Genomic DNA, 27093 nt, shown 5'->3' on the forward strand with positions numbered 1-27093 from the left:
GCCCATTTTTAAATTGAGTCGCCTTTTTATTAACAACTTGTAAGAGTTCTTTGTGTATCCCACGTTTGAGTCCTTTATGAGCTCTATAACTTGCACATAGTTTTGCTCCTTGGTGATAATCTTTTCACTTTACTGAAGGTATCCTTATAAGCATAAAAATTTTTCATTTTTATGAACTCCATTTGATCTATTACAGACCATTTCTAAGAAACCATTTCCTAATCCAAGAACAGTCTGTTAATGGTTAACCCCCTCTGTCCAGTCTGTTTTCTCTACTCCAACTGGCCAGACAGCAGCCTTCACATCACAGATGAGGACAGTCTGAGCGGGAAGGGCTTAGGCCATGTGGGATCATAGTGGTGACCTGGCAGCTTTTAGCTGCGTTCCGTGGCCGCTCTTGCATTGAGGACTTAGAGGCACTGCTGAAGGCCCCGAAGAGCTCTCTCTGTCCCCTGGCATTTAGGTTCCTGGTGGCATGTCGTCCTCACAGCAGTCCATGGACCTTTGACGTCTCAGAACAAGGGGCTGGTGCCCTGTTTGTTCTGGAGCCTTTGGTCTCCCTGCCTACCCTCCACAGGTGTGGCCAGCTCAGCACCTGCCCGGCAGCTCCGTGTAAGCTGGTGTCCCACCGGCCCAGGCAGGTCCTGGGAGTGAGGACATGGCCCCGGGGGGAGTGGACCTTGGGCTGGAACTCGCTGGAGTGCCCCAGCCCTGTCTCAAGGACAGTGCATCTTTTGATTTTTCAAGAGAAGCCTGCAATCTGGAGAATGCAAAGTCTCTCAGATTTAATGCTGGTGAATGATTGAATTAGAGGAACTGTTTATAAACTGGAGAGTCTCCAGCTCCACTGTAGGGCCATCCTAATGCTGTGGGCCATGTGGTTGTGAAACAAAGTTCTCAACCCCAGAGTGCTGAGCTGGAGCATTTTGGAGCGTTTAGTCTCCACACTGGCTGCAGGCCTCAGGGAGGATACCTCATCTCCAAGATCTGTCCGCACCTGCTGAAAGGGCCCCTCGCCTGGCCTTTGAGGTCTGCATCTATGCTTGTCACCGGCCTTCAGGACCGGCCCTCCTGTTCCCGTTGCTGCCCTACCTGCTTTCCAGAGACCAGCTCCCCCTCTAGCTGGTGGAGCCCCTGGCCCAGCATCGAGCACCAGCTTGGCAGCCTCGGGGCACACATGTGTACTTTGGGTTCGGTCATCTGTAGGTTCACGGAGTTGGGGCATGACGAGGACAGAGGCAGACGCACCTGGACCCCCAGACCACATTGAGGCCAAGTCAACAACAGGAGAGTTGTTACGGTCCCAAGGGTTTTAGGGTCCTGCGCTTCCTGCAGCTCCTGGAGGGCACCCCTCATGGGGGATGATGTACACGGACGCTCAGCAGCAATGCCATGAAAGGCAGCGTCACAGCCGCGCCAGAGCCTGGCCCAGGACGTGCCCGCCGTGAGCAGCTGGGTCCCAGGGGTGAGGCTTGAGAAGATGGCGGATCCTTCTGTCTGAAAGAAGCCGGACACTGAAGGCCACACATTGTATGATTCTATCTATATGAAATGTCCCGAACAAGCAAATTCAGAGACAGAAAGCAGAATAGTGTGGCTTCAGGCTGGGGAAGGGGAGGGTGGGGAGGGACTGCTAATGGGGATGAGTGGGAGGTGTTGAGAATCTTCTGGCACTAGGTAGTGGTGACAGTTGCACAACATTGTGAGTGTCCTAAATGACACTGAGCTGTACATTTTAAAATGGCTAAAATGGTGAATCCTATGTAATTTTACCACAGAACCCCCCACAAATCTCCCCAGGGAATTCTTGTGACCAGGCCAGGTGGGAGCCCCAGCTTGGAGGCTAGGAGAGGCTGTTGGGCCCTCCAGACCCCACATTGGTGGGGACCAGGGTCAGGAGCCAGGGACAGTGGCCCTGCAGGGCTGGGCACCCACCTGCTGCCCAGGGACTCCACCTCCGGTCTGGCCACTGACTCCTCCCTGCCCCTTCTGCCTGTGGCCGCCGTGGGTGGAGGAAGGTCACCATGAAGCCTGTTCGAAGATGCTTCCTTTTACTTTCAAACGCTAGATGCAGTTTTCTTTTCCTTCACCCAGGTGGGAGTCCAGATTATAACCCGGGGCACCAGCCCCTCAATAGAGGGAGGGGACAGCAAGGCTTGTGGTCTCTGCTCTGCAGAGGAGACCCCTGCTGTGGAGCGGCGGGGGTGCCCACAGGCGTCCAGCCTCTTGGAGGTGTGGACCGTCTGAACTTGGGTGCTGGGTGTGTCCGTTTCCTGCTGCCACTGTAACAAGTTACCAGGAAGCGGCAGCTGAATCAACACATTTATTCCCTGTAGTTCTGGAGGTTGGAAGTCCAGAGTCAGTCTCATGGTGCTAAAATCAGGTGTGGGTAGGTCTGGGTCCTTCTGGAGGCGCCAGTGGAGAATCCATCTCCTTACTTAACCTTCTCCAGCTGCTGGAGGCACCTGCATCCCTTGGCCACGGCCCCTCCCTCCACCTTCAGTGCGACCACTCCATCCACCCTCTGCTTCTGTCCTCACAGCTCCCTCCGACCCCTCCCAGGTCCCTGCAGTAACATTTAGGATCCACAGAGACCACCCAGGATCCTCGCCCCATCTCAAGGTCTGGCCTTTGAGTCCCTTTTGCCACGCCAGGTGACACAGCCACTAGTTCTAGGATGAGGACAAGGACATCGATGGGAGCGACCATTCAGCCTGACACGCTGGGTGTGTCATACGTTTCCCACAGGAGGTTAACTGAAAAGTCCAGCATCTGGTTCCCTCTGCCTGGTGTTTATAAAGCCACCTTCTGAAGATCAGGCCAGGGCAGAAAGCTGCGGCCAAGGAGGGGCTGTAGGCTCAAGGACACGGGGGTGACGGGGCCCTCCCTCCTCAGAACTGCGGTTCTCCACCTGGGGGCATGCGAGTGTTTCTTGGGGGAGCTTTATAGAAATCCTGGTGCCTGGCCCCCTAGACCTACTTCATCTGAAGCTCTGAGGGTGGGTTGACAGGGGCAGTGGAAGGGTCCTTCGGGTGCAGTGTAGCCAGGGTCCAGAACGCTGTCTGGAAGCTTGGAATCAGGTGGAGGTGGAACCACAGACACAGATACTGGCGTCTGGCACATGGGTGTTTCAGGAGCAGGAGCCCTCTTCTTGTGGGTCCTCCTAAGGCTCCACAGAGTAGTTAGGGAGTGTTCCCACTGGTTCACAGGTGACCCCGTCAGGCCTGGATCACAAGAGCTAGTGAGTAGTGAGGTCGCCGTTCAATCCCTTGCCCTTCGGTCCTTGAGACCTGCTTCATCTGTCTTCCAGAACTTTCTAATGGGTGTGAGCACAAAGGTCTGCGGAGATGAGCCAAGGTCACTTTCCCAGGAAGTTTCCAACCTGTCAGGTGACCCAGACTCTGTGGGGAAGGAAAGGAGGGACCCTGGAATGTCCCTTGATGAAAGGGAGATGCCTCCACGGGCAGGTGGGGCACGAGGCCAAGTCCCATGTGCCACTGGAGCCGCTCGCCCACACAGTTGGGGCCCCACGGAGTGGAAAGGTCACACCAGCCTGAGATGCTGGCAGAGTGCATATCAAAGCCCCTCAGAGTTAAGAGGTTTTCCCCATTGAGTGGGATTTCACAGCCCAGTGGCCAATTTCTAAGTCATGCACGTTAATGGGCCGATAATCAGGGACCGGGCGGGACAGGGAGGTGCCCGAGGCGCCCAGAGCTGAGATTAAGGAGTACAAAGCCAGGCCGCGGGTGAGGGCTCTGATCTTCTGTCTCACTGCTGCAGGGGTGGATGTGGGGACAGAGCCCTGCGAATTCCAGTGCCCTTGGTTGGGGCTACCCTCCCCCGAAAACCCTGCCTTCAGTCATTCTCTGGGCACCATCAGAGCCTGGGCAGGTGCGGGAGGCAGCGTGTCACTGTTGGCTTCGCAATGACACACTCAGGGCTAAATCCTCGTCCCGTCCCTTGCCATTGGTCACGTTTTTGAGCCACTTGCTGTAAGGCCTGGGTCACAGTGGCCACTGCTTACATGGTGGCAGCAGAACTGCAGCTGGAGTCATGGCCCAAATCCTTTCCCATTGGCGCCTGCAGACAGGCTGGCCACGCCGCAAGTAGAGCCTGCAAAGTATAACCACAAGGAGGTGGCACAGTCAGGGGTTGAGACCTTCGGAAATCACAGGAGGAAAGCCTCTGGGGCGTATCTAGTCAGATTTAGACTGGTGGAGTGAGGCATTGAAGGTGTGGAACTGAAAGTAGTTCTCACAAGGGCCCTAGAACAGCAGCATCAGCGTCACCTGGGAGCTGTCAGAAATGCAGGTGGTTCGGTCCCCAGGACCACTGAATCCTAAATGCTGGGGACGGACCTCACAATCTATTTTACCATGCCCTCTGGGGGATTCTAGCCTGGGTACCAGGAATAAGCAAGTTCACCTCTGAGCTGAAGGTCTGACCTTCACAGGCTTGCATCTTCCAGAACAGGACCGTTTCCAATACATTCTGCCATCTTACCTGACTTTCAGGTTAGGGAGATGGTATCTGTCTATTCAAAGTGTGGTCCGGGGCACCTGTCTCTCTGGAGTTTGTGAGAAATGTGGACTCTCGGCTCCACCCCAGGTGGGACGAATCAGCATCTACATTTTAACAAGATCCTCAGGTGATTCACGGGCTCGTTCATTTGGGGAGCATCTTGGTGAAGCTCCTGCTGAGGGCCTGGGCCTTTCCATGCCTGTGTCTACAGCCCACGAGAGGAAGGCATATAGACCCCCTTTTGCAGATGGGAAACTAGGCTTGGCGCCCCTAGCAGGTGACAGGTGCCAAGCTTCAGACTCCTTCCACGCCCCCTCCCTTAGGCCAGGGGTGAGGGGCCTGTGAGACATCCTGGGAGGAGGCGTTTGAGAAATGGGCCCCAGGTCACTGCACTGAGATCAGTGCAGCCTCCCCCCCATCTCTCCCAGCTGAGCTCCCTCTAACTCTCCAGGCAGCTGGGAAAGCCCCGCCCCTGGGAGTCTTAAGACTCCTTTCCTCGGGCCAGAAGACTCAGAAGCTGCAAATTCTTTGGACAGATGGCCCTGACCTCTTGCCCCTGTCCCCCTAGGTTTTGGGGCATGACCCCAACACATGCTCTCTAGGGCTCCTGTAATTCATAACTCATTGGCTTACCCAGGCACAGCTAGAACCTTCCTTCCTCCTCTCCCAGCCCTCTGGAGTGAGCCTGAGTCCTGTCCCTGATGGCCGGGGACCATCTGTTGCGCTGAAGATTGGACTTGGTGGTAAGGACTGGGGGCTGGAGCACCATCAGTGCAGAAGCTGGGGTGGAGGTGTGGGGTGGGTGGGAACAGTGATGGGGGGAAGGGAGGTGGGGGGTCGGAAGAGAAGTGGGGAGGGAGGCCCAGGTGCCCTTGGGTTGAGTGGGAGGGTAGGAGGGCCCATAGACAGGGGTAGAAGCTGGGGGGGCAACAGTTGAGGGGGAGGAGGTGAGGACCAGAAGTTATGGGGCATGTGGGTGTGGACTGCTTTGGGAAGGGGGAACAGAGGCTGGGAAGAGAGGGATCGAGGCTTGGGGTGGTTGGGACAGATGCCTTGGCTCTGGCTGAACTGGGAAGAGACCTGTCACAGCTCCAGAAGGATACCATGAGCTGGAAAGACAGTGCCAAGACTGTCCCCTCTCTCCACCCCTCTGCTGTTTTCCAGCCATGGACAGAAAGGTTTTGGAAAAGCCGGTTCCGGAGGACGCCAGCCCCGGCCTGTCCTCCCTGGGCGCAGTCTTCATTCTCCTAAAATCCGCACTCGGGGCCGGCTTGCTCAACTTCCCGTGGGCCTTCCACCAGGCGGGTGGGGTGGCCCCCGCTTTTCTAGTGGAGCTGGTAAGCCCCTGGGGAGCATTCTGAGGTCTCCTGGAGCAGATGGGAGCTGAGTTTAATGTTTCCAGGCGGGGTCCTAGGCGTTGCTTCTGCAGAGCTGCCTGTCTTCGAAATTACTCCTGTGGGATTTGATTTTCCGTCCCACTCAGCTCACAAAGGGAGAAGGGAATCCTCTTGCAGACCCAGGCCGAGAGCATCCTCCATGCAGCCGGGCGACGGGGAGGTAGAGGCGCGGCAGAGCCCGGCTGCACGCACATCTGCATTGGATCACCCTGGCTTTTCAGCTGGAAAGGCGTCGTCTCTGAGCCACCAGCTAACCTCTCTTGCCTGTGGTCTCAGCTCCACAACAAAAGCCCAAATCCTGTGGGCAGATCAGATCAGGACTGAGGCTGCCATGACACCCCACCCTGAGCTGAGCCAGGCCCTGTGTGGTGTCAGGGGTGTCTGGCCACTTTTGCTTGCTGCGTGCAGAGCCTGCCTTCCCTTCCCAGGAAGTCTGGGGGCTGAGCATCCTCAGCAGGAAAGAGCTGCTCGTTAGCACAGCTTCTTTTTGTTTTTTATTCTTTTCCTTGAGCTGATAGGAGTCGGGCATGTTGTGGTGAGCTCTCTGACAGGCATTATCTCAGATGCTTTTTTTATGGCAGCCAGCTGATAATGGCCAGACTCTACTCATATGTGGGCCACAGGGCTTTTCTCATCCTGGAAACTGCCAGATGCTGCCCTGCATAGCATCCAGTGTAACCCAGCTGAGCACCTGGCTTGTGTCGGATGGTTAAGACAGTGTGGTCTCCGTCCCTGTGAAGCTTGTTCTAAGCGGTCACTTGGATAGGATACAAGAGGTCCATTGAGATAGTCTGAGGTGGTGGGCAGAGCTGGGAGGGTCGTGGGACGGTGGGATAACACCCATGGAGGGTCAGAGAAGGCCCCTCTGAGGAGGTGGTCGGTGAACCTCAGTGAGGGTGGTAGGATGTGTCCAAGGGCACGTGAGGGGCAAGTGCAGCAGAAAAGCTGCCCTTCCAGGGCCTGGGAGAAGCCCGATCTCTAGCCACGAAGGGTCAGCAATAGAGCAGGTCGGGCTTTCGTGGGGGTCTGTGGTCAGGCACAGACATGGCCATTCCGAGGGTGGCAGGCAGGGCAGTGAGGCCGGGATGTGGCTCCCCGCTCCCCAGGCTCTGTGCAGGGTACCTAGTGGGAACGCAGATGTGGACTCAGCCGGTCTGGGTGGGCCTGACAGCATGCGTTTCTGAGGGGTTCCGGGGGTACACGGGGGCTACTGTGGCGGCATGCTCTTTGTGTAGGGTGGTCTAAAGTTCCTGCTTGAGCAGGCAGGCTTGAGGAGAGACTCCAAATGGAAATAAATGGAAACTCCCAGCAAGGGAGAAAAATCAGCCTGGTAATCAGCACCCCCCCACCCTCCAGGTCCTGACTCTCCCATCCTCTTAGCCAGTGAGACTTCTCTCCCCTTTTGCAAGGCCACACTTGGGCAGGAGGAGTGCTTAAATACCCCACCACTGGGAGCTCAGTGGTGTGAGGTTTTAGGTCTCTAACGGCCCCATTAGCAGTGGAGGTTTAATGAAATTAATGAGCCTGCACCCTCCTCGGCTCCAGGGAGAGGCGGGGCCTGGCCAGGGGGCCATAAGGGCTCTTTGCCAACTGGCTGTCAGAGGCTCAGGGTCCCTCTTGCAAGTCACCTGCCCCCATGTGGACAGCTAGTTGTATTAGCAGAGACACGCATTCACCAGCAGAGGCTCAGCCTGATCCCCTCTTCCCTTCCGTTTGTCCACAATATCTCCTAAGCCCCTGCTGTGTACTGGGTGCTTTTCTGGGGCTAAATGGTAAGCAAAAAAGACATGATCCCAACCTTCATGGAACTTAGAGTCTGGTGGATGAGAGATGGAGACCCCCATACTATATGCACAGTTATAAGTATGTGTCTTCAGGCTGCTGGAACCAAGGACCACAAACTGGGCAGCTTAAAACAACAAAAATGTATCCGCTCACAGCCCTGGAGACCAGAAGTCTGAATCAAGGTGTCAGCAGTGCTGTGCTCCCTCCAAAGGCTCTGGGGGAGGGGGGGGTCGTTCCTGCCTCTTCAGCTCCTGGCGTCCTTGGCTTGTGGCCACATCCCTCTGGTCTCTGCTCCATCATCACATGAGCATCTCTTCTGTGTCACTTCATTTTCTGTCCCTTGTAAGGACACTTGTCATTGGATTTAGGGCCCACTTAGATAATCCAGAATGACCTCACCTCAGGATCCTTAATGATACCTGCAGAAACGTCTTTTCATTTAATTACATCTTCATTATTTATATCTGCAAAGATGGTGGCCACTAAGTCAGTGTTACAGGTTCTGGAGATTAGGGTGTGGGAAAAAAGCATGCCTCCAAAAGGCGTGGTTCTTTCAGAGCCTGATATGGAGGGTTGAGCTCACTCTGGGGGTGAAGTATGGGGAGGCTTCCTGGAGGAGGTGACCTTGGAGAGGAGGGAGCAAGAGCAGGAGTTCCCCAGGGGAGGGGCAGTGGTGGAGGAGGGAGGCTGTTCCAGGCAGTGGAACTGGCACTGGGAAGGGTCAGCGGCTGGAGGGAGCACGCGTGCCCCTCCTGACCTTGAACCTTCAAGTTCCTCTCACGAGGTCCAGTTAGATGTTCAGTGTACAAAGCCAGAAAAATACCACAGTAGAGTTTTTTCTGAGCCCAGGAAGGAGGTAGAACATGACTGGGAAGGGTCAGGAGGGAACTTTGTGGATGTGGTGATGTTCTGTTCTTGATGGAGTTTGGGTTGCACATGTGCATTGGGTTGTACCCCTTCCGGTGTCCACTTAGATGCACTTAAGTTTTTGTGCATTTCATTGTGTGTAAATTTTACCTTACGAGAGAGAAGGACTGTAAATAAGTATCAAGCTCTAATTAATGATACACACACCAAAGTATTTGGGGGGAAGTATACTAATATCTGCAGCTTGCTCTGAAATGGACTCCCAAGTTTAAACAGATTCATGGACTCACAGATGCCTGGTGGAGATGCCAGAAGGCAGGCACAGTGCCCTGCTCCTAATAGAATCCTGTTCACTGTAAAGTTCTTCCTACCTTTCCCAGATGTTTGAAAATTTTTCGTAGTGTTGGGAAAATCTACGCTGAAGTCAAGAGAGCCCTGAGAGGGAGGGTGTCTGGAGAACAGGAACGACGATCACTCCTTGAGCACTTGTCACAGGCCAAGCACTGAGCTGAGTGTGTTGCGTGATTATTTAGTCCAAAGGCATCACATCCCCCCATAAGGTAATACGGTGTCATCCCCATTTCACAGATGGGAGGACAGAGGTTGGTGGTTGGCCCAGAGCAGGTGAGAGTCACAGTTAGAATTGAACCCAGGTATGCTTACTTCTGTACCACTGCATGTTATGATCTCTACACCCACAACATAAGTGATCTTAGGAGAGGAATTTAAACTCTGGGTTTTTGCTGCCCTGTTTGTCCACCTGCTGTGGAATGATGCGAATCCCAGATTCAGACTTACAGCCAGTGTGGTCTCCAGGGTTCACCTCTCTGCAGCTGTGGTTTGAGGGGAGAGGGCTGGCGGCTTGTCAGGTAGAGGTCCAGTGGAAGTGGCATCAGCATCAGGGTGGCGAGCTTGGGGGGCGGCTCTAGGCTCACCTGGCCTCACATCCTGCCCTGCAGGTCTCCCTGGTCTTCCTAATCAGCGGACTGGTTATCCTGGGCTATGCTGCCTCTGTCAGTGGCCAGGCCACCTACCAGGGCGTGGTTAGAGGGCTGTGCGGACCCGCCATCGGCAAGCTGTGTGAGGCCTGCTTCATTGTCAACCTGCTCATGATCTCTGTGGCCTTCCTTAGGGTGATTGGGGATCAGCTGGAGAAATGTAAGTACCTGAGTGGCGTCGGGGGTGGTCCCAGGGTGTGGAGCTCGGGACCCCTGGGCTCCTGGTGGATGAGCAGGACTTGGACCCTGGTCTGGACCCTTGGCGAGCAACAGAGACCAAGGCCACCCCCCACCCCCCAGCATCAAATGTTATCATGGGGAAGGGAGACCCGGGACTAATAATTCCTAGCATGATGAGAGTCATGGAGAGAGGGGCCTGTGCTGGGATGCCCAGTGAGGACAATTCGTTTTACAGGTGGGGGGGTGGAGCCAACTGCAGAGAAGCCCCTGTGAGAGAGAACCAGTAACACCTTGAATTGTGGCATGTCAAAGACTCTCAGCCCCACATACCCTTGGCCTCCAGTCCCCCACTAACAGTGTCCCTCTAAGTGCGCTTTGGCTGCATTTCATTGATTTCAATATGTTCTATTTTCATTCCATTCAAAACCTTTGCTGATTTTTGCTCTGATTCCTTTGACTCATGGGATGTTGAGAATTGTGTGATTCAGTTTCCAGTTACTGGGGAGTTTTCTAGATCACTTTTTGATTTTTACCCTAATTGCATCGTGGGCAGAGAACACATCTGTGCAACTTCAGTCTTGTGGCATTTGAGACTTGCTGTGTGACCCAGAATGTGATCTGTCTTGGTAAGCGTTCCACATACTCGTAAAGGATGTGTAGTCTGGCTGCTGGGTGCAGTGTTCTAGAACTCCCCATTGGGTCAAGGTGGTCCACAGCTTTGATCAGACCTTCCATAGCTTTGCTGATTTTGGTGGGGCAAGTGGGGGTAGATACTCTGTCAGGTTATAAGAGAAGAAGTGTTAAAATCTCCAACTGTGGTTGTGGATTTGTCTCTTTTTCCCTATAATCATGTCCGGTTTTGGGTTTTTTGTTTTTTTTTTTTTTGCCTCATTGTTTTTGAAGCTCTGTCATTAAGCACACTCTTGAATTGCCCTTTTGTTATGAAATATCCCTTTTTGTTTCCGATAATACTTTGTCATTATATACACCTTCTCTGCTATGAATATAGCCTCTCCAGCTGCCTTAAGATTAGTGTTTGCACAGTATTTCTCTTCCCACTCTTTTACTGTGAACCGAGCTGTGGCTGGGAATTTTAAAATGCATCTCTTGTCGACAGCATATGGTTGGATCTTGCTTTTTTATCATCTTGACAGTCTCAGGTTTTAATTGGAAATGTTTAGACTTTTACTTGGAATGTAATTACTGATACGGTTGGGTCTCCATCTACCATTTTGCCATTTGTTTTGTCTGTTCTGTCTTTGAACTGTGAGAAAAGGTCCCTGGAGCTAGGATATTGAAATGAAAGGCTTCCATGTTCTGGAAGCATTTGTATCCCAAAAAGCATCACACAGTTGGTAAATTTGAACAAAAATGCCCTACCTGCCAGTGGCAGGTAGAGGTCATGTCACGTTTCAGTTCTGGTCAGCTGGTGGTGCTGCTGTGTTGAGAAGGATTCTGAGGTGCTACAGTGTTGAGAGGGATTCTGGCTCAGTAGTAGATCACCTGGAGGGGTTAGAGCTTTGATGAGGACACAGGCCACCCTGGCTTTGGGTAGATTGACTGGGACCGGGAGACCATCATTTATGTGTTTCTGATTAGATATTTGGGGATGTCTCTTTCTGAAGGCAAGTCCAGGCTTCTAGGAAGGAAGACTAAATAGAGGTTGGGGTGTTTGGGGGAGTCATCGCCTGCATTGGGTACAAATGACTGTAAGAGACTGGTGTCGAGGACACCAAGGAACGGCCTGAAAAGTGAGGGCTCAAGAAGGAGCTGGCGTAGCCCAGATGGCAGAGCTGGGCTTCTTGGCTGCAGGAGACCGGGATGGGTAAGACGGGCTCGCACCTCATCCCACGTTGCACGGGGCCTGATGCTCACTGAGGTCTCTGTGCTCCTTCAAATGCGTGCATTTCCTTGGTCTCTCTGGCCCGGCATGCCCGCCTCCCCTCCCACGGGGCCGCCTCTGTGCAGTGACCTCGATGTGGAGCTGTCCGCTATGTCACTCCAGTAGACATAAGCCATTCTGATCAGGCATTTATTACTTTGCACAACTGGCTGTATCGAGCACGTGGTGAGAACAGAAAAGGGTTACGTTACAGCAGTGCACCTCAAGGTGGGCCAGAAACCGGCTCTCAGGCCCCCCAGGGGGCTGCGGGGCTGCCTCCCCTCACATGCTTCCAGCCTCAAGCCATCTTGCTGCCTCCCCTTTGCTCTCCACCCCCATCTGTCTTGCCTCTTACATCAACTCCAAATTCTCCATCTTGCTGTGGTAAAAGGAAAAAGGTCCCTGATTCTTGGATACTCCTTCTGTTGAGAGATTGATGGGGTCTGTGCTCCGTCCCCTTGAATTCCAGTAGACTCGGCCCGGTAAAAGGTGGCAGGTGGGACACTGCCAGTTGCAGGCCTGGCCTTCAAGGGGACAGCAGCTTCCACCTTGGTCTCAGGAGCCCCAGCGGCCATGGACTAGCCTGCTGGAGGGTCCGCATGGAGAGACCCCCAAGACTGCAGGGATGGCCCCTCTGAGCCCAGGTGCACCCCCCTGCCCAGGCACCCCAGGTGGGTGGAGCCCTCAAGGACCCTCCAGCGTCCCATGCCCAGCCAAATACCCCCACAGGGGTGTGGAGCAGAAGGTGGCCAGCTCAGCCCTGCCCTCATTCTTTTACTCCAGTTCCTGCTGTGTGATAAAGGGGTTGCTCTAGGCCACTGTTTTGGGGAAGTTTGTCATGAAACAGTGACAGAGGACCACAGCGATGATGCTCTCCCCTGCATCGGCGCTAATAAACCACTCCAGGCACCAGCTCAACCCCAGAGACCCATGAAACTCTTGAGCAAACAAAAAGGATCTTTTACAAGAACGCAAGGTGCCTCAAGGGCAGACCATTCTGTCTTTGGCTGCTGATTTCAGGACTTAGAGCAGCACCTGCCTGTCGGAAAGAGCTTGGTGAATATCTGTTGAATGAATTCGTGTAGCGTGTTCCTTCTGTCCCTGTGGCACATGACAAGGTCCCCATCACACTTATTACCCCATCCCTTTGGGATCACAGGGCTAACTTGGCGCCATGGCGAACACCTCCCCCCAGCGCCTGACCCCGGGGACCCAGAGCTGGAAACCCCGCAGCTCGCCTGCTGTGGGAGGCCAGCGCAGGGCTCCATGTATCTCCTCCCGTCTCTTCTACAGTGTGTGACTTCCTCCTGCCCGGTGCCCCGCCAGCCCCGCAGCCCTGGTACACCGACCAGCGCTTCACTCTGACACTGCTCTCCGGGCTGGTCATCCTGCCCCTGTCCGTCCCGCGCGAGATTGGGTTCCAGAAATACACGAGGTATGGACTGTAGACCCTTTCTGGCAGGGCAGTGGCTCTGACTGGGTCCCCACCTGTGCAGCATTTGGCAGGTGGTTGCTGTCGACCCGAGATAGAGGAACTGCCAGCATTGGCACTCCCATTTGGAGAAGGGGAAATTTTTTAAAATTATACAAATCACAAGTGTGCATGATAGAAAATATAGGTAAGCAAAAAAGAAAACGACCCAAAATGACGTGACTGTTGCAGCTGATGTTTTGTTCTTTAATGATTACAAACTTCTTCTGTGCACACAAGCTCAGAGAGAGAAATGGAGACACACACGTACACACACACTTTTTTTCTGAGGGGGAGGTAATTGGGTTTCTTCATTGATTTACACTTGGAGGAGGTACTGGGGATTGAACCTGGGACCTCTTGGGTGGAGCATGCGCTCTACCACTTGAGCTATACCCTTCCCCCACAACACACTTTTTTCATTTGCTGGCCTGAGGGTCTACATATACTTTCAAAAAAGTAAACTCTGGCAAAAGTACTCACATGAGTGTGCAAGCCGCCTTTCCCTGTCGTGTAGCGAAATGGAGCAGAGAAATGCTGGGTGGCACATCTGAGCCCCCAGGCACCCCCAAGCCCTCGCCAGCCTGTTTTATCACATCCAGCCAAGCCAGGGCCCTCCTTCCTGCTGGGTTGTGGCCGAGTGGACAGTGTCCTGACTTAGATGCTGAATCTGAGTGGCTGTGTGGCTGTCCTTGGAGAGACCAAGACACCAGTAGGGATCACAGCCTCACAGATGCCGGCAAGTTCGGAGCTTGACAGATCTGACCCCTGGGCCTGAGTGCGGCCCTGCCTGCCTGGAATGGGTCATCCTGCTGCCCCCATTGTACAGATCAGGAGACTGAGGCTCAGAGAGTGAGAACTTAGTCCAACACCTTGCTAGTGTGGGCAGAGCTGGCATTCAGATCTCATTCTGTGTGGCTCACAGGCCCTCCCTGGTGGCACCAGTGGCACCACGGAGTCCCCCTAATACTGGTATCCTCTGTGTGTTAGCATCCTAGGCACCCTGGCCGCCTGCTACCTGGCCCTGGTCATTGTGGCACAATACTACCTCAGGCCCCAAGACCTCGCTGGAGAGCCCCACCTGGCCTCGAGGTAAGTCTAGGCTTTCCATGGCTTTCCAGGGCTGTTAGGAGGGGCTCCTTGGAGGAGGGACACTTCTCCCCTCCATGGTTTGCACAGACAGCCCTGCTCCTCCCATGAAATCCTTCAAGTCTCTGATGCCACACAGCCCAGCAAAACAAAGGCCCTTCTTCAGAATGACACAACTATTGCCAGTGAGGACGGGGGACAGGCTAGGGGACACGGAAGCATTAAACACCACACCAGCCCAGGGCTCCTCAGCTGCTTCACACGTGCCCCCCACTGCATGGAGGCAGCAGAACCAGCCTGCAAGACACAAGTGCTAGGGCAGAGGGACAGGGATGCACAGAGGCCAGTGTGGCCCGACCACCTGAGCAAGGCCAAGAGTGGGAGCGGGTAGGGGGGTCCCGTCAGTGTGGCAGGATTTTCCAGGGAAGCCTCTACAGGACTTTGATCACAGCAGGAGCTTGAAATCAAGCCAGCTCCCTGGGCCTGGGACCTATGACCTCACCCAAGGCCTCGCACTCAGAAGGGCCCCACACTGGGATTAATGCCCTGCTGTTGCCATTCTGAAATTTTTTTTTAATTGAAGTACAGTCAGTGTCTGGTGTATAGCACTGTGTCTCAGTCATGCATATACATACATACATTCATTTTCATTAAAGGTTATTACAAGATATTGGGCATAGTTCCCTGTGCATACAAAAGAAACTTTTCAAAATCTATTTTGTATATACTGGCTAACATTTGTAAATCTCAAACTTACAAATTTATCTCTTCCCACCCCCTTTCCCCTGTAACCATAAGATTGTTTACTATGTCTGCGAGTCTGTTTCTGTTTTGTAGATGAGTTTGTAGTGTCCTTTTTTTTTTTTTTTTAAAGATTCCACGTATGAATGATATATGGTATTTTTCTTACTTTTTCTGGGTTACCTCACTTAGACTGACAATCTCTAGGTCCATCCATGTTGCTGCAAATGGCATTATTTTATTTGTTATGGCTGAGTAGTATTCCTTTGTATAAACATACGACAGCTTCTTTATGCAATCATTTGTCAATGGACATTTAGGTTGTTTCCATTTCTTGGCTATTGTGAATAGTGCTGCTATGAAAATTGGGGTGCATGTATCTTTTCAAATTAAAGTTCCCTCTAGATGTATGCCCGGGAGTGGGATTGCTGGATCATATGGTAAGTCTATTTTTACTCTTTTGAGGAATCTCCATACTGTTTTCCATAACGGCTGCACCAGACTACATTCCCACCAACAGTGTAGGAAAGTTCCCTTTTCTCCACACCCTCTCTAGCGTTTATCATTTGTGAACTTTTGAATGATGGCCATTCTGACTGGTGTGAGATGATACTTCATTGTAGTTTTTCATTTGCATTTCTCTGATAATTAGTGATATTGAGCATTTTTTCATGTGCCTGTTGGCCATTTGTATGTCTTCATTGGAGAATTGCTTGTTTAGGTCTTCTATTCATTTTGGGGTTGGGTTCATTTTTTGTTATTAAGTTGTATGTGCTGTTTATATATTCTGGAAATTAAGCCTTTGTCAGTCGCATCATTTGCAAATATTTTCTTCCATTCCGTGGTTTGTTTTGTTTTGCTCATGGTTTCCTTTGCTGTGCAAAAGCCTGTAACTTTAATGAGGTCCCATTTGTTTATTTTTACTTTTATTTCTATTGCCTGGGTAGACTGCCCTAGGAGGACATTGCTGAGATTTATGTCAGAGAATGCTTTGCCTATGTTTTCTTCTAGCAGTTTTACAGTGTCTTGTCTTATGTTTAAGTCTTTAAGCTATTTTGAGTTGACTTCTGTGTATGGAGTGAGGGAGTGTTTAACTTCATTGATTTACAATCTGCTGTCCAGTTTTCCCAACACCACTTGCTGAAGAGAATGTCTTTTCTCCATTGTATGTTCTTGCCTCCTTTGTCAAAGATTAATTCGCTGTAGGTCTGTGGGTTTATTTCTGAACTCTATTCTGTTCCATTGATCCATATGTCTCTTTTTATGCCTATACCATGCTGTTTTGATTACTTAGCTCTTTAATATTGTCTGCAGTCTGAGAGTGTTATTCCTCCAGCTTTATTCTTTTTCTTCAATATTGCTTTGGCAATTTTGCATCTTTTGTGATTCCATATAAATTTTAGGATTATTTGTTCTAGTTCTCTGAGGGTAATTTGATAGGGATCGCATTAAATCTGTAGACTGCCTTAGGCAGTATGGCCATTTTAACAATATTGATTCTTCCAGGCCAAGAGCATGGGATATCTTTACATTTCTTTAAGTAATCTTTAATTTCCTTAATCATTGTTTTGTAGTTCGCCATGTATAAGTCTTTCACCACCTAGATCAGATGTATTCCTAACTGTTTTATTGTTTTGGATGTGATTTTAAAAGGGATTGTTTCTTTACTTTCTTTTTCTGCTAATTCATAGTTAGGGTAAAGAATTGCCAGTGATTTCTGTGTGTTAATCTTGTATTCTGCTACCTTGCCGAATTCTTTTATTGGCTATAGTAGTTTTTGTGGGGAGCTGTTAGAATTTTCTATAGATAGTATCATGCCATCCTCATATAGTGATAATTTTACCTCTTCTCTTCCAATTTGTATCCCTTTTATTTCTTTTTCTTGCCTGATTGGTATGGCTAGGACTTCCAAGAATATGTTGAGTAAAAGTGGTAAGGCTTGGCATCCTTTGTCTTGTTCCAGCCCTTCTGAAATTCTTAATTGCCATTAAATAATGGCTGGCCATGTTTGTGTTGCACTGAGCCCCGCAAATCGCGTGGACCCCGAGATGACAGATTGGAAGTAGCCCAAGAGTCCAGGGGGTACTCTGAATTTTGGGCTTGAGGACCAGGGAGGATTGCTGCATCCAGTGCAGCTCGAGACCGTGTCTGAGGACGGGTGACGCAAGACTTAAGAAACAAAGAGACAAAGTATAGAGCAAAGATGGGACCAGGGGACTCAAGATCTCGTGGACTGAGAGTGCCAAAAGCCTGGTCGACATCATATTTATTAGGAGTATACAACTTCAGAAAAACTTGTGATCAAAGAGGTGAGGCTTTAGATATTCCATGCAATAAGCACTAGGTTCTGCTTGCTGAGTGATTGATTAAGTACAAGCCTATCCCCTCCAGGAACAATCACCCTCCTCAGGGTATCTTAGATTTATGAGTCTACCCTGTGATTGCCTCTGGGACCTCTCGAGATAGCAAACATTTCCCTTGGGTTAAACAGCATGCTTTCATGCCAGAACAAAGTTCTGTTAATGGATGACCTGGCTTTCCCGGGCTGTCCATTGTTTACCTTCAGGAAACATGTGCCCTCCTTTGAGCCCTTGTGGTCAATCCCAGGGTTGCTCACCACAAATCTTCTTTAGCATAATACATGCTATAGGTAATCTACTGCATAAAACATTAAAACAAAGCAAGTGTGTGCATTTTCAGCAAGCAAGTGTGAATACAATGTTTTAAGCTCATGGAAATCGAGGTGTGGCTTGTTTTCTAGCTGCTTGTTGTCCAGCAGCTTGTTTTCCAGCAGCTTGTTTCCCAGCAGAGGATGGGATGCCATTTCTTGAGTCGGATGAGACAGAGAGAAACAGATGGCTGGGGGAGGAGGTCAGGTGGAGGAGACCTTTTAAGTGGGAGTCAGCTTTGAGACACGAAATAAAGATGTCAGCCAGCTGGTCAAACTGTGTGTCTGGAGTTCAGAGAGGCCTGGGCTGGAGAGAAAGCTTGCCCCAGAGATGACCAGGCCGCAACCCGGTCGGTAAGAACTGTAACTGAGCCGGTGGTACTCCCTCTGGCCCAGGGAGGTCAAGGGGAGGTGGGGTGACAGGTGGGGATGGGTGGTGAGTGAGGAGCATGCGTTAGCTTCCTGGAGCTGCTGCAGCAAACAGCCACAAACTGGGGGGCTGAAAACGGCAGAAACCTCTCTGTCAGTTCTAGAGGCTAGAGATCCAAAATCAAGGTGTCCGCAGGGCTGTACTCCCTCTAGGGGTTCCAGGGAAGGGTCCTTCCTGCATCTTCCAGCTTCCAGGGGTGCCAGCACTCTTTGACGTCCTCAGCCTGCAGGTGCTTAACTCCATGCTCGGCCCTGTCGTCCCTTGGCCTTCTCCCTGAGTGTGTTTCCTCTTCCTGTAAGGATACCAGTTGTTGGATTCACTCCCAACCTACTCCAGTATGACCCTGTTTTAATGTGACTAATTACCCCTACAAAGACCCTGTATCCAAATAAGACTTCATTCTGAAATTCCCAATGGATATAAATTTGGGGGAATACTATGCAACCCAGGACAGAGGAGAATAGAAGAGGAGTTTCAGAAGTCAGTGAACATTTCAAGAAGGTTGGGGTCATCACCACCCAGTGCTGCTCCTGGGTCACGTGACACTGAGCCCCAGCATTGGATTTGGCCATGGAGGCCGCTGGTGACCTGATGTGCTTCATCATGGCAGGAGGTGGGGATGAAGGCCCAGGTGGATTGGGTTCCGGACAGCGGGAAGGACACAGGAGAGAGAGTTCTGAGTAGGGGAAGAGGAGAGAAAGCAGGAGCCCAAGGGGGCCGGAGGACACAGCACGTGTCTGCTGACATGGAGGGGAGGGTCCTGCACTCTGGAGATGCAGCCTCCAAGGTTGGAGCTGGGATAGTCTCAGCCAGAGGAATAGGAGGGGACAGCACATGTGGCCCCAAGGACGCAGGCGGGCAGACGGAGCAGTGGAAACATGGCTGCTCTGCCCCTGGTTGTGACTAGGAGGCTGGGCCGTCAGCGGATGGTGCTGTTGAGGAAAGTCCAGGATGGCGGGGCTTGCCTGGGAGGTTCCATGAGCTGCATCCAGACTTAAGAGTCGGCCAGAGCACAGAAAGGAGACACCTCTGTCCAGTGTCCTGCAGCTGCCATAACAAGTGACCACCAACATGGTGGCTTCAAGCCACACACATTTATTATCTTACTGTTCTGGAGTCAGAAGTCCACAGTGAGCCTCCCTGGGCTAAAATCGAGGTGTTGGCAGGGCTGGGTTCCTTTTGGAAGCTCAAGACTGGAATCTGTTTCCTGGCCTTTTCCAGCCCCTAGAGCTGCCTGCATTCCTTGACTTGTGGCCCCTTCCTCCATCTTCAAAGCCAGTACTGTTACCTTTCTCTAACCCCATTTCTGTGGTCACAGCTCCCTCTGACCACAGCAGGGGAAGGTTCTCTGTGAAGGTTCAAGGATTCTTGTGATACATGGGGCTGAGATAATCCAGGATCATCTCCCTATTTTAAAGTCCTTACCCTTTATCACCTCTGCAGAGTCTCTCATGTCATGTAAGGTTACATATTAACAGGTTCCCAGGATTAGGATGTGGACTTCTTTGGGGGTAAATTCTACCACAGCCAGGAAACCCCGATTCTACAGCAAATGCTCTTTGTGCCCCATTCCACCATATGTCCTCAGAGGTGCTGGAGGCTGGCTCCTAGAGCTGCTTGTTAGAGGAGGCTGGAGGGCCACCATCTGGGGACTACTGGGAGGGCTTGACCTGAAGATTCTGCCGTGTGCGCGCCTCAGTCCTCTTAGGCAGCTTGGACAGAAGTCAAACCATTCTTGTACTATTAGGGTCTGTTTGATGCTGCCTGTGCCCCCCCTAACCCCCAGCTCCTCACCTCACTGGGAACAGGTGGTCTCCAGGAGACGTTAGGAGTTCCTTCTAGCCATGCCCTGCCCCGAGTTCTGCCAGCACAGAGAAATGTCAAGTTGCCAAACGTCAGCACAGATGTACTTAGCGCGACATGTGACATGCAGCCTTTCCATTCCCCCAAACGTGGCAGTGGACATGGTCATTAAAATCTGTCTTAGGATCATGCTTAGTTATATCTTGCTCGTATTGTTTAAAACTCGTCTTCTAGTTGAAGGTTGTCTTGAGTTTAACTGTCTATAATAAACATTGGTTCTTGTCTATTTACAGTCCTTCTTCCTGGACCTCTGGATTTAGCGTCTTCCCCACCATCTGCTTTGGGTTTCAGGTAACCTTGGCATCGGTGTTGAAAAGGGTGGCATTTGCAGAGTGGGGTGACTACCTACTCCCCTTGGGAGAGTGTGCCCTCCCTGTCAGGGGAGAAGTTTGAAGACTTGTTCTCAGATGAGCCGGGCTGTCAGAGTCTGAGCTTGTGGGTGGGTGTCTGGGCTCAGTGAGCTGTGAATTTCAGTTGAACTTGGGAACCCAGCCCCCACTCTCACCACCAACAGCAGCTGCCCGGGTCTAGGGTAGAGTGTGGGGATCCGAGACCTGTCCCCTCCTCTGCAAAGCCTCTCGGGACTGTCGCCATACCTGGGGACCTGGAGCCGTCCACTTAGGCAGAATGCCTTCCTGCGGGTGAATTCTGCTGCATGGGCCTGGGGGCTGGAGGGCGGGAAAGCATGCAGGAGAGGGTACCCAGCAAAATGCACAGAATTTGATAGAATGTCAGGGAGCTGTGTGTGGAATCTAGCAGAGGGGCTTCCAGAGTAGCCCTGGGTGGGACAGATTCAGAGATGCCCTTTTCTAGGCACTGATACCTGAAAGGAATCTTTGAGAAGTCGCAGGAAGCGGCCAGGTGAAGGGGAGGGCATTTCAGTGAGAGAGGGCAGTGCTGAGAGCCACAGAGGGGTAAGGCCCCCAGGCTGGAGAGCTGCCTCGGACTCAGCAAAGCGCTCCCTCCATGCGGGGCCAGAGGGGGTCTGTAGGGAGCCCAGGCTCTGTTCTCTACCTTCCAGCCTCTCATGGGGTTTCCCAGGCTCCTAGCAGGTGGCAGCTGATTCCATCCTTCCACTGTTAATTTTAGGAAAGATTTGCCTCTTTCCTAAAAACAACCACCTACCCACTACACCACCAACAAAACCGCCCAAAGGAAAACCAAGTTTACAGGGGAAAGTGGTTCAGGGTTGACAACATCTGAGCTTCCTGGCCTGAGTGTCTGCGTCCCTGAGTCATCAGATAGCTTCTCTTTCTGTTTCTTTATCTTGTATTTCCTTTAAGAACCAATTCTGAAAAAGAACTCCTGAACCATTTCCATTTATCTTTATAAATGAGTCCGTGTATCGCTTCTAGGGCTTAGCATGCCACTTATGGAATTTCTCACGTTTCTCCTTAACACTAACCCAATATTTTGAAAGATGTAAAGCGATGATGGTGCTGTCAGCTGTGTGTCTGGATGCAGTTTCACCAGCCCTCGCTCCTGCGTCTGAGCTCCATATGGTGTGGCAGGCTCGCGCCGGGCGGGGTGGGGGGGCTGCTTTCCAGATGCTTACAAGGGAGGGTCACCCCCCTCACCTTTGCCTCAGCTCCCTCATCCGATTCTCCTAGCAACCGAGGCCCTGGCTGCAGTTTCCAGGGACACGGGATGTGGAAATGGGGAGTTGGGAGAAGATGCGAATTGCAGGGTTGGGGTGGGGCTGAGGATTAGTTGCTGAGGCCAGAGATGGGGCTGCTGGGTTCTGGCTGGGGAGTCAGGGATCTGGGGGTGGAGGGAGCAGGGTGAGGAGTGGGGCAAGTTTGGAGGGGCTGTGCAGGGAAGGGGAGGCCCCCTGACATCATCAGGAGCTCTGACTGTTCAGACTCACCCCTCCTAACACAGTGCTGGGGCACCCCCTCCAGCCTGTGCAGAATTGGAAAGAGGGGCCTGGGAGGAGTAGGGGATGGGGATGCAGGCTCTGCTCTTGGCCACCCTGGCCATCCTCAGTGCTTCTCCCTTGTTGTTTTTAAACAGCTTTATCGAGAGAACCCACGTGGCGTACAACTCCCCCATCCAAAGTGTACAATTCAGTGGTCTTTAGTGTGTCACAGAACTGTGCACCCATCACCAAAATCAATTATAGAACGTTCCCATCACCCACAAAAGAAACTAGCTGTTACCAGTCACTCCCCATTCCCCCTCATCCCTCCCCCAGCCCCTGGCAGCCACCAATCTCTGTCTTTGTGGATTTGCCTGTTCTGGGCACTTGCTGTAAGTGGAATCACACAGAGTGCAGTCCTCTGTGACTGGTTTCTTTCACTGGCCTTGTGTTTTCAAGGCGCATCCGTGTTGTCCATATGTTCAGTACTGTGTTCCTTTGCATGGCTGAATAATATTCCACCATCTGGGCAGACCATAGCCTGTTTTCCATTCCTCAACTAGTGGGCCCCTGGGCTGTGTCCTCTTCTTCCCCACCGTGTGCTCCTCTGCCCCACGTTCCCTCACTGAGTAGCAAGCCTGCTTGCCACCAGCCACCACTCTAGATGCTGCCCCAGCGAGGCAGCCCAGCCCTCAGAAGACGAGCTTTATTTCCCTGAATAAAACCAAGAGTAACACAACCCAGGAGTCAGGACAAACAGGAAGGAGGGCAGGGCTCCATCCTGGCACCGCCAAGCATCTTCCCTGTGTATCGTTTGGTCTGAGGACAGGAGGCGGGAGCATTGATCCTGAGTTCCATGCTTGTTGGTGGAGAGTTCCCAGGGCCGGTGGGAGGGGGCAGGGCGGGGGAAGCCCGCCTGCCTGGCTAAGCTGGCCTTTGAGGTAAGAGGAGTCCTGGGTGGAGCGCCTGGGAGGTTCAGGCTTCCTGAGGCCAGTGAGTCGTGGAAGGTGTGTGTGAGCTCACCCTGGCTGAAAGTAGGAGGGGTGGGGTGCACTCCTTGGGGATGGGGACTGCATGGGCTTGCTTATGGGCACCCCACGCTCGCACCAAGGGGACTGATAAACACCTGAGTGTGGAGGGATGGGGTCAGGTGTGGGGAGTCCTCATGGCTGGAGGCGGGGCAAAGGGATGGACGAACGAGGAACCCCTGGAGTGTTCTTCCACTGTGGATCAACTCCGTGCTGGGAGTGAGTGAGGCAGGTGTGTCTGTCATCACGTAGCTGACAGACGCTGAACAAGCAAACCCAAATGTGCCCATGTCGGGGAGGGCGGGCATGGGGACACATGAGAGTGGAACTCAGCCGGCTGAGGAGGGCTTTCCTAAAGGACGAGTAGGATCCCAGGCAGAGCACACAGCCCAGGCAAAAGCCCTGAGGCAGCAGAGGGACAGGATGGACTGAACTCGGTGGGTGAGGGGAGCAGGGCCCTTGAGTGTGGAGAGTGGGCGGGGGGAGCACGATCAGCACGTGGGTTGTGATCAGAAGTGAATGAAAGGGTTAGGGTGGACATGATGGAACCCTGTCCCAGGAGCCCAGGAAGTTTCCAGAACCCCTAGGGTCTATCCAGATACAGCAACACCTCTCAGCCCTGGCTGCCAAGGTCTCCTGGTCTGCTGATAAAACACCACTGCCCCGGTCCTGCCCCAGTTAGTCCATGTCACAGGTGGGCTCTTGGCATTGGCTATATGTAGTTTATATTTTTAAAAAATGTGGCAATGTGACATAAGACATATGAAGTCTATAAACCATCAGTACATGTACTCCCATGAAACCGTCACCCCAGTGGGGTTTAGAACATTGTCAGCTCCCCCTAGAAGGTTCCCTTGTGACCTTTTCCACTCAAGAGCACCCCTCACCCACCCTGCTATTCTGCCCTCTGTCACCATAAATGGTGGCTCTCACCTGGAGGTGATTGTGCCCTCAGGGGACACTTGGCAATGTCTGTGGACATTTTTGATTGTCACAGTGGTAGCAGGGGGTAGGGAAGCTGTGCTCCTGGCATCTAGTGGGTCAAGGCCAGGGGTCTGGTCAACATCCTACCATGCGTAGGATGGCCCCCAAGTGTCAGCAGGGCTGCAGCTGATAACCCAGTCCCGGCTTGTTGGGCTTGAACTTGAACTTCACATACGGAGAACATTCTTGTCTGGCTGCCTCTGCCCCATGGTACAGCGAGGTTCTTCTGTGTTGAGGTGGGCGGTGGTGTTCGTCCTTTTCAGTGACGTGTCATATTCCACCTGTGAATATCTGATGGGTTACTTCTGCCTTCTACGGTGGGCGGACATTGGGACTTTTTTTTTGAGTAAAGGTAGATTTATTTAGAGAGATACATAGTGCATAGAGTGTAGGCTGTTTCAAGAGGCAAGAGAAAGGCCACGAGGTGCTGGGGTTGGGTACTCAGGTTAAAGTAAAAGTAGGTACACACTCCATAGAGTGTGGGCCGTCTCCGAAGAGGAGGGAGCGAGAGAGGCAGCCGACACTGGGACTTTTGAGGTAGCTGCAGGGGACTGTCATGCCCAGTGGGCTCGGGTCCACTGAGCCTGCCTCTGTCTTGCAGTGTCACGAAGCCGCCGTCTCCATCTACTGCAGCATGCGGAACCGCGGCCTGGCGCACTGGGCCCTGGTCTCCACGCTGTCCTTGCTGGGCTGCTGCCTCGTCTACTCACTGACGGGTAAGGCCCCACCTGGGTGCCCAGCGCTGGGTGGGGAGCTGCTGGAGAAAATGGAATGATGATGAGAGTTTCCAGAGAGCTCACCGTGTCCTGAGCCTATTGAGCGCCTTTGCTTATTTAATCCCTAACACCCCCCTCGCCGGGAAAGTCCACTGTTCCTGGGTGAGGATGCTGAGGCTCACACGGCTTCCATGGCTCATCCAGGGTCTCCCAACTAGATGTAACAAAGCTGAGGTGCAAACCCTGGCCCAAAGCCCCTGTGCTTACTTCCCCGCACTGCTTGCCTGCTTCCTGTCCAATGAGATGGCAGTGAGGAGGAGGGCCATCCTAGCGTCATGTCTGGGTAGCAGTTTACAAAACACTCTGATGGATGCAGTGGATTTGTGCCTTCACAAACTGACCAGTAGGCAGGTGATGGAGGTGTTGCTCAGAGAGGGCCTGTGCCACACCCAAGGTCACACAGCATGTCCATAGCACAGCCTGGGTTCCAGGCTCAGGCTACTTTTGGCTGTTTTCTTCCAGCTCAGTGGCTCTTCCTTTCATCTGCCTATTGGAGCCTCTGATTCAGGAAACCCTGGGTCTGCCACAGATATGTCAGGGTGCTTGGACACTGGTTACCCAAGAAACTTGCGGGGTGACCTCTGGCAGGGGAGGTCCCTGCTGTTGTGTAGCTCCTAGGTTGGACCCGGTGATTGAGGGTCTCCTCCAGATGGTCCAGGGCCAGCAGGATCATGGGACCAGAGAAAAGCCAGAGCCAGCCACTGCCCTGGGCCAGAGACAGGTGTCTCAGGAATGCGCAGGTGACCAGATGCCAGGAAGCAGCACTGGGTTGTGGGCAAGGGACCTGATAGCAGGTAGTGCTGGTCCAGTCCTGCCATCACTGGCTGTGTTATTCCCAACAGTTGCTGACACCCTGGGTCTTGGTTTTCCCATCAGGAAAATACGCACGCACAGCACAGCCTGCAGCTCACCCTGGGCGCTGCGAAGAGGTGGGTGGACAGGGCATTGTCGGGTTGTTCAAAGTGCTTCTGGTCCATCCACACACACAAGTGTGTGGCTCACCCCAGCAGCGTCCACTGTTTGGAAGAAGGACAAGTGACAATTCTGCCCGGCAAGAGTTTGAGTCAGAGGAACAGAGGATCATGTAGGTTGAGGACAGGAAAGCCTTGGGAGATTCTAGACCCTTCTGTCAGCTCTCAAGGGGAAACTTGAGAGGAGGCAGAGCCGGGAACTGTCAGGGTTGGAGTTGAGGGGGAGCGGCGTTTTTCTCATCCACTCTCGGGCCTCCCCCTTTGCTCCTCGCAGGTGTTTACGGCTTCCTGACCTTCGGGACAGAAGTTTCTGCTGACATCCTGATGTCCTACCCTGGCAATGACGGGGTCATCATCGTCGCCCGGGTCCTCTTTGCCATCTCCATCGTGACCGTCTACCCCATCGTGCTCTTCCTGGGGAGGTGAGGCCTGCTCACACACGTGTCGGTGGAGGGCACCGCATGTGTCGAGAGTTATCATGTGGCTGGCTCTGCACTAGCCCATATGTCCCGTGTGACTGCTGTCACCTCCGTTCCTAGAGGAGGAAAGGGAGTCAGGATTCAGGTGGTTTGCCCAGCATCAGCCAGGCAGTGAGTGTCAGGACTGGAACTTGGCTCCCCCACTCTGTTGGCTGCCCACGTGAGGGCGGATCCCTGGGGAATGAGCAGCTGGCGTGGAACGAGAGCCCTGTTGGGTGTGCGGGACAATAGGGGAACTCTTGGGTGCTGGGTGGTAGGCGGGGGTTAGGGCTGCAGCCTCCAGAGCCCGTGGGTGCCCGTGTACATGGCCTCCAGGTCGGTAATGCAGGATTTCTGGAGGAGGAGCTGCTGCTGCGTATGTGGGCCCCAGGCCCTGGCCGACCCCTCGGGAACGTGGGTCCGGTTGCCATTGACCGTCCTGTGGGTCACCGTGACACTCGCCATGGCCCTGTTCCTGCCTGACCTCAGCGAGATCATCGGCATCATCGGGGGCATCAGTTCCTTCTTTATCTTCATCTTCCCAGGTAAGGCACCTGCTTCCCGGGCCGCCTGCCTGCTGGTCCTCCCAGTACCCCTCTGTGGGGAGTCCCACATGGAGGTCAGGGTGTAGGTTGGTTGCTCCCAGCCCTGTTTACTGAGCCAGGCACAGGGCTGGGGCTTTACACACCTTCCCTCATTAAACCTCTCAACAGCCCTTGGGACGTACCTGATTGGGAGTACCATTGTCAACCCATCTTACGGAGAAGAATGAGGTCCCAAGGCGTCCTGGGCGGACTCCTGGGCGGAATAGCTAGTGGGTAGCAGGGCTGAATCAGCCTCACGGCTTTGTTCCCCCTCTTCCTGCTCTGCTCACTGCAAGATTTTGTTTTACTTAAATGGTTTCAATTCTGTGACATTCACATAGTTCAAAGGCCCTCCATGAACGTGTTCCTCCCACCTTGGACCCCCACCTGGTAGGCAAACACCATTTCCCTGATGGACAGGTTCTTAGGAAACCTTCCCAACCTTAGTGAAGATGTGAAATTCCAGTTGAATAGGCCCGAGGGTTATTTTATCCCAGCCAGGGAGACCCAGGAAAGCCAAGGCTAGTGGGGTGCTCCCAGAG

The 27093-nt window shown here is 52.8% G+C and overlaps 1 protein-coding gene across 1 annotated transcript in view; it reads left to right on the plus strand.

The window, feature by feature from the left end:
• The first annotated feature begins 1648 nt into the window (after positions 1 to 1648).
• SLC38A8 (solute carrier family 38 member 8) overlaps positions 1649 to 27093 on the plus strand; it is a 34970-nt gene continuing 9525 nt past the window's right edge. Inside the window, exons 1-9 of the mRNA XM_074370354.1 lie at positions 1649 to 5264; positions 5686 to 5858; positions 9530 to 9728; positions 12924 to 13065; positions 14092 to 14193; positions 20126 to 20183; positions 24364 to 24478; positions 25784 to 25931; positions 26304 to 26512. Coding sequence (XP_074226455.1) covers positions 5688 to 5858; positions 9530 to 9728; positions 12924 to 13065; positions 14092 to 14193; positions 20126 to 20183; positions 24364 to 24478; positions 25784 to 25931; positions 26304 to 26512 — 1144 coding nt within the window. The 5' untranslated portion in view covers positions 1649 to 5264; positions 5686 to 5687. The remainder of the gene's footprint in view (positions 5265 to 5685; positions 5859 to 9529; positions 9729 to 12923; positions 13066 to 14091; positions 14194 to 20125; positions 20184 to 24363; positions 24479 to 25783; positions 25932 to 26303; positions 26513 to 27093) is intronic.

This window comes from Camelus bactrianus, chromosome 9, assembly GCF_048773025.1.
Source record: "Camelus bactrianus isolate YW-2024 breed Bactrian camel chromosome 9, ASM4877302v1, whole genome shotgun sequence".
Classification (NCBI taxonomy): domain Eukaryota; kingdom Metazoa; phylum Chordata; class Mammalia; order Artiodactyla; family Camelidae; genus Camelus; species Camelus bactrianus.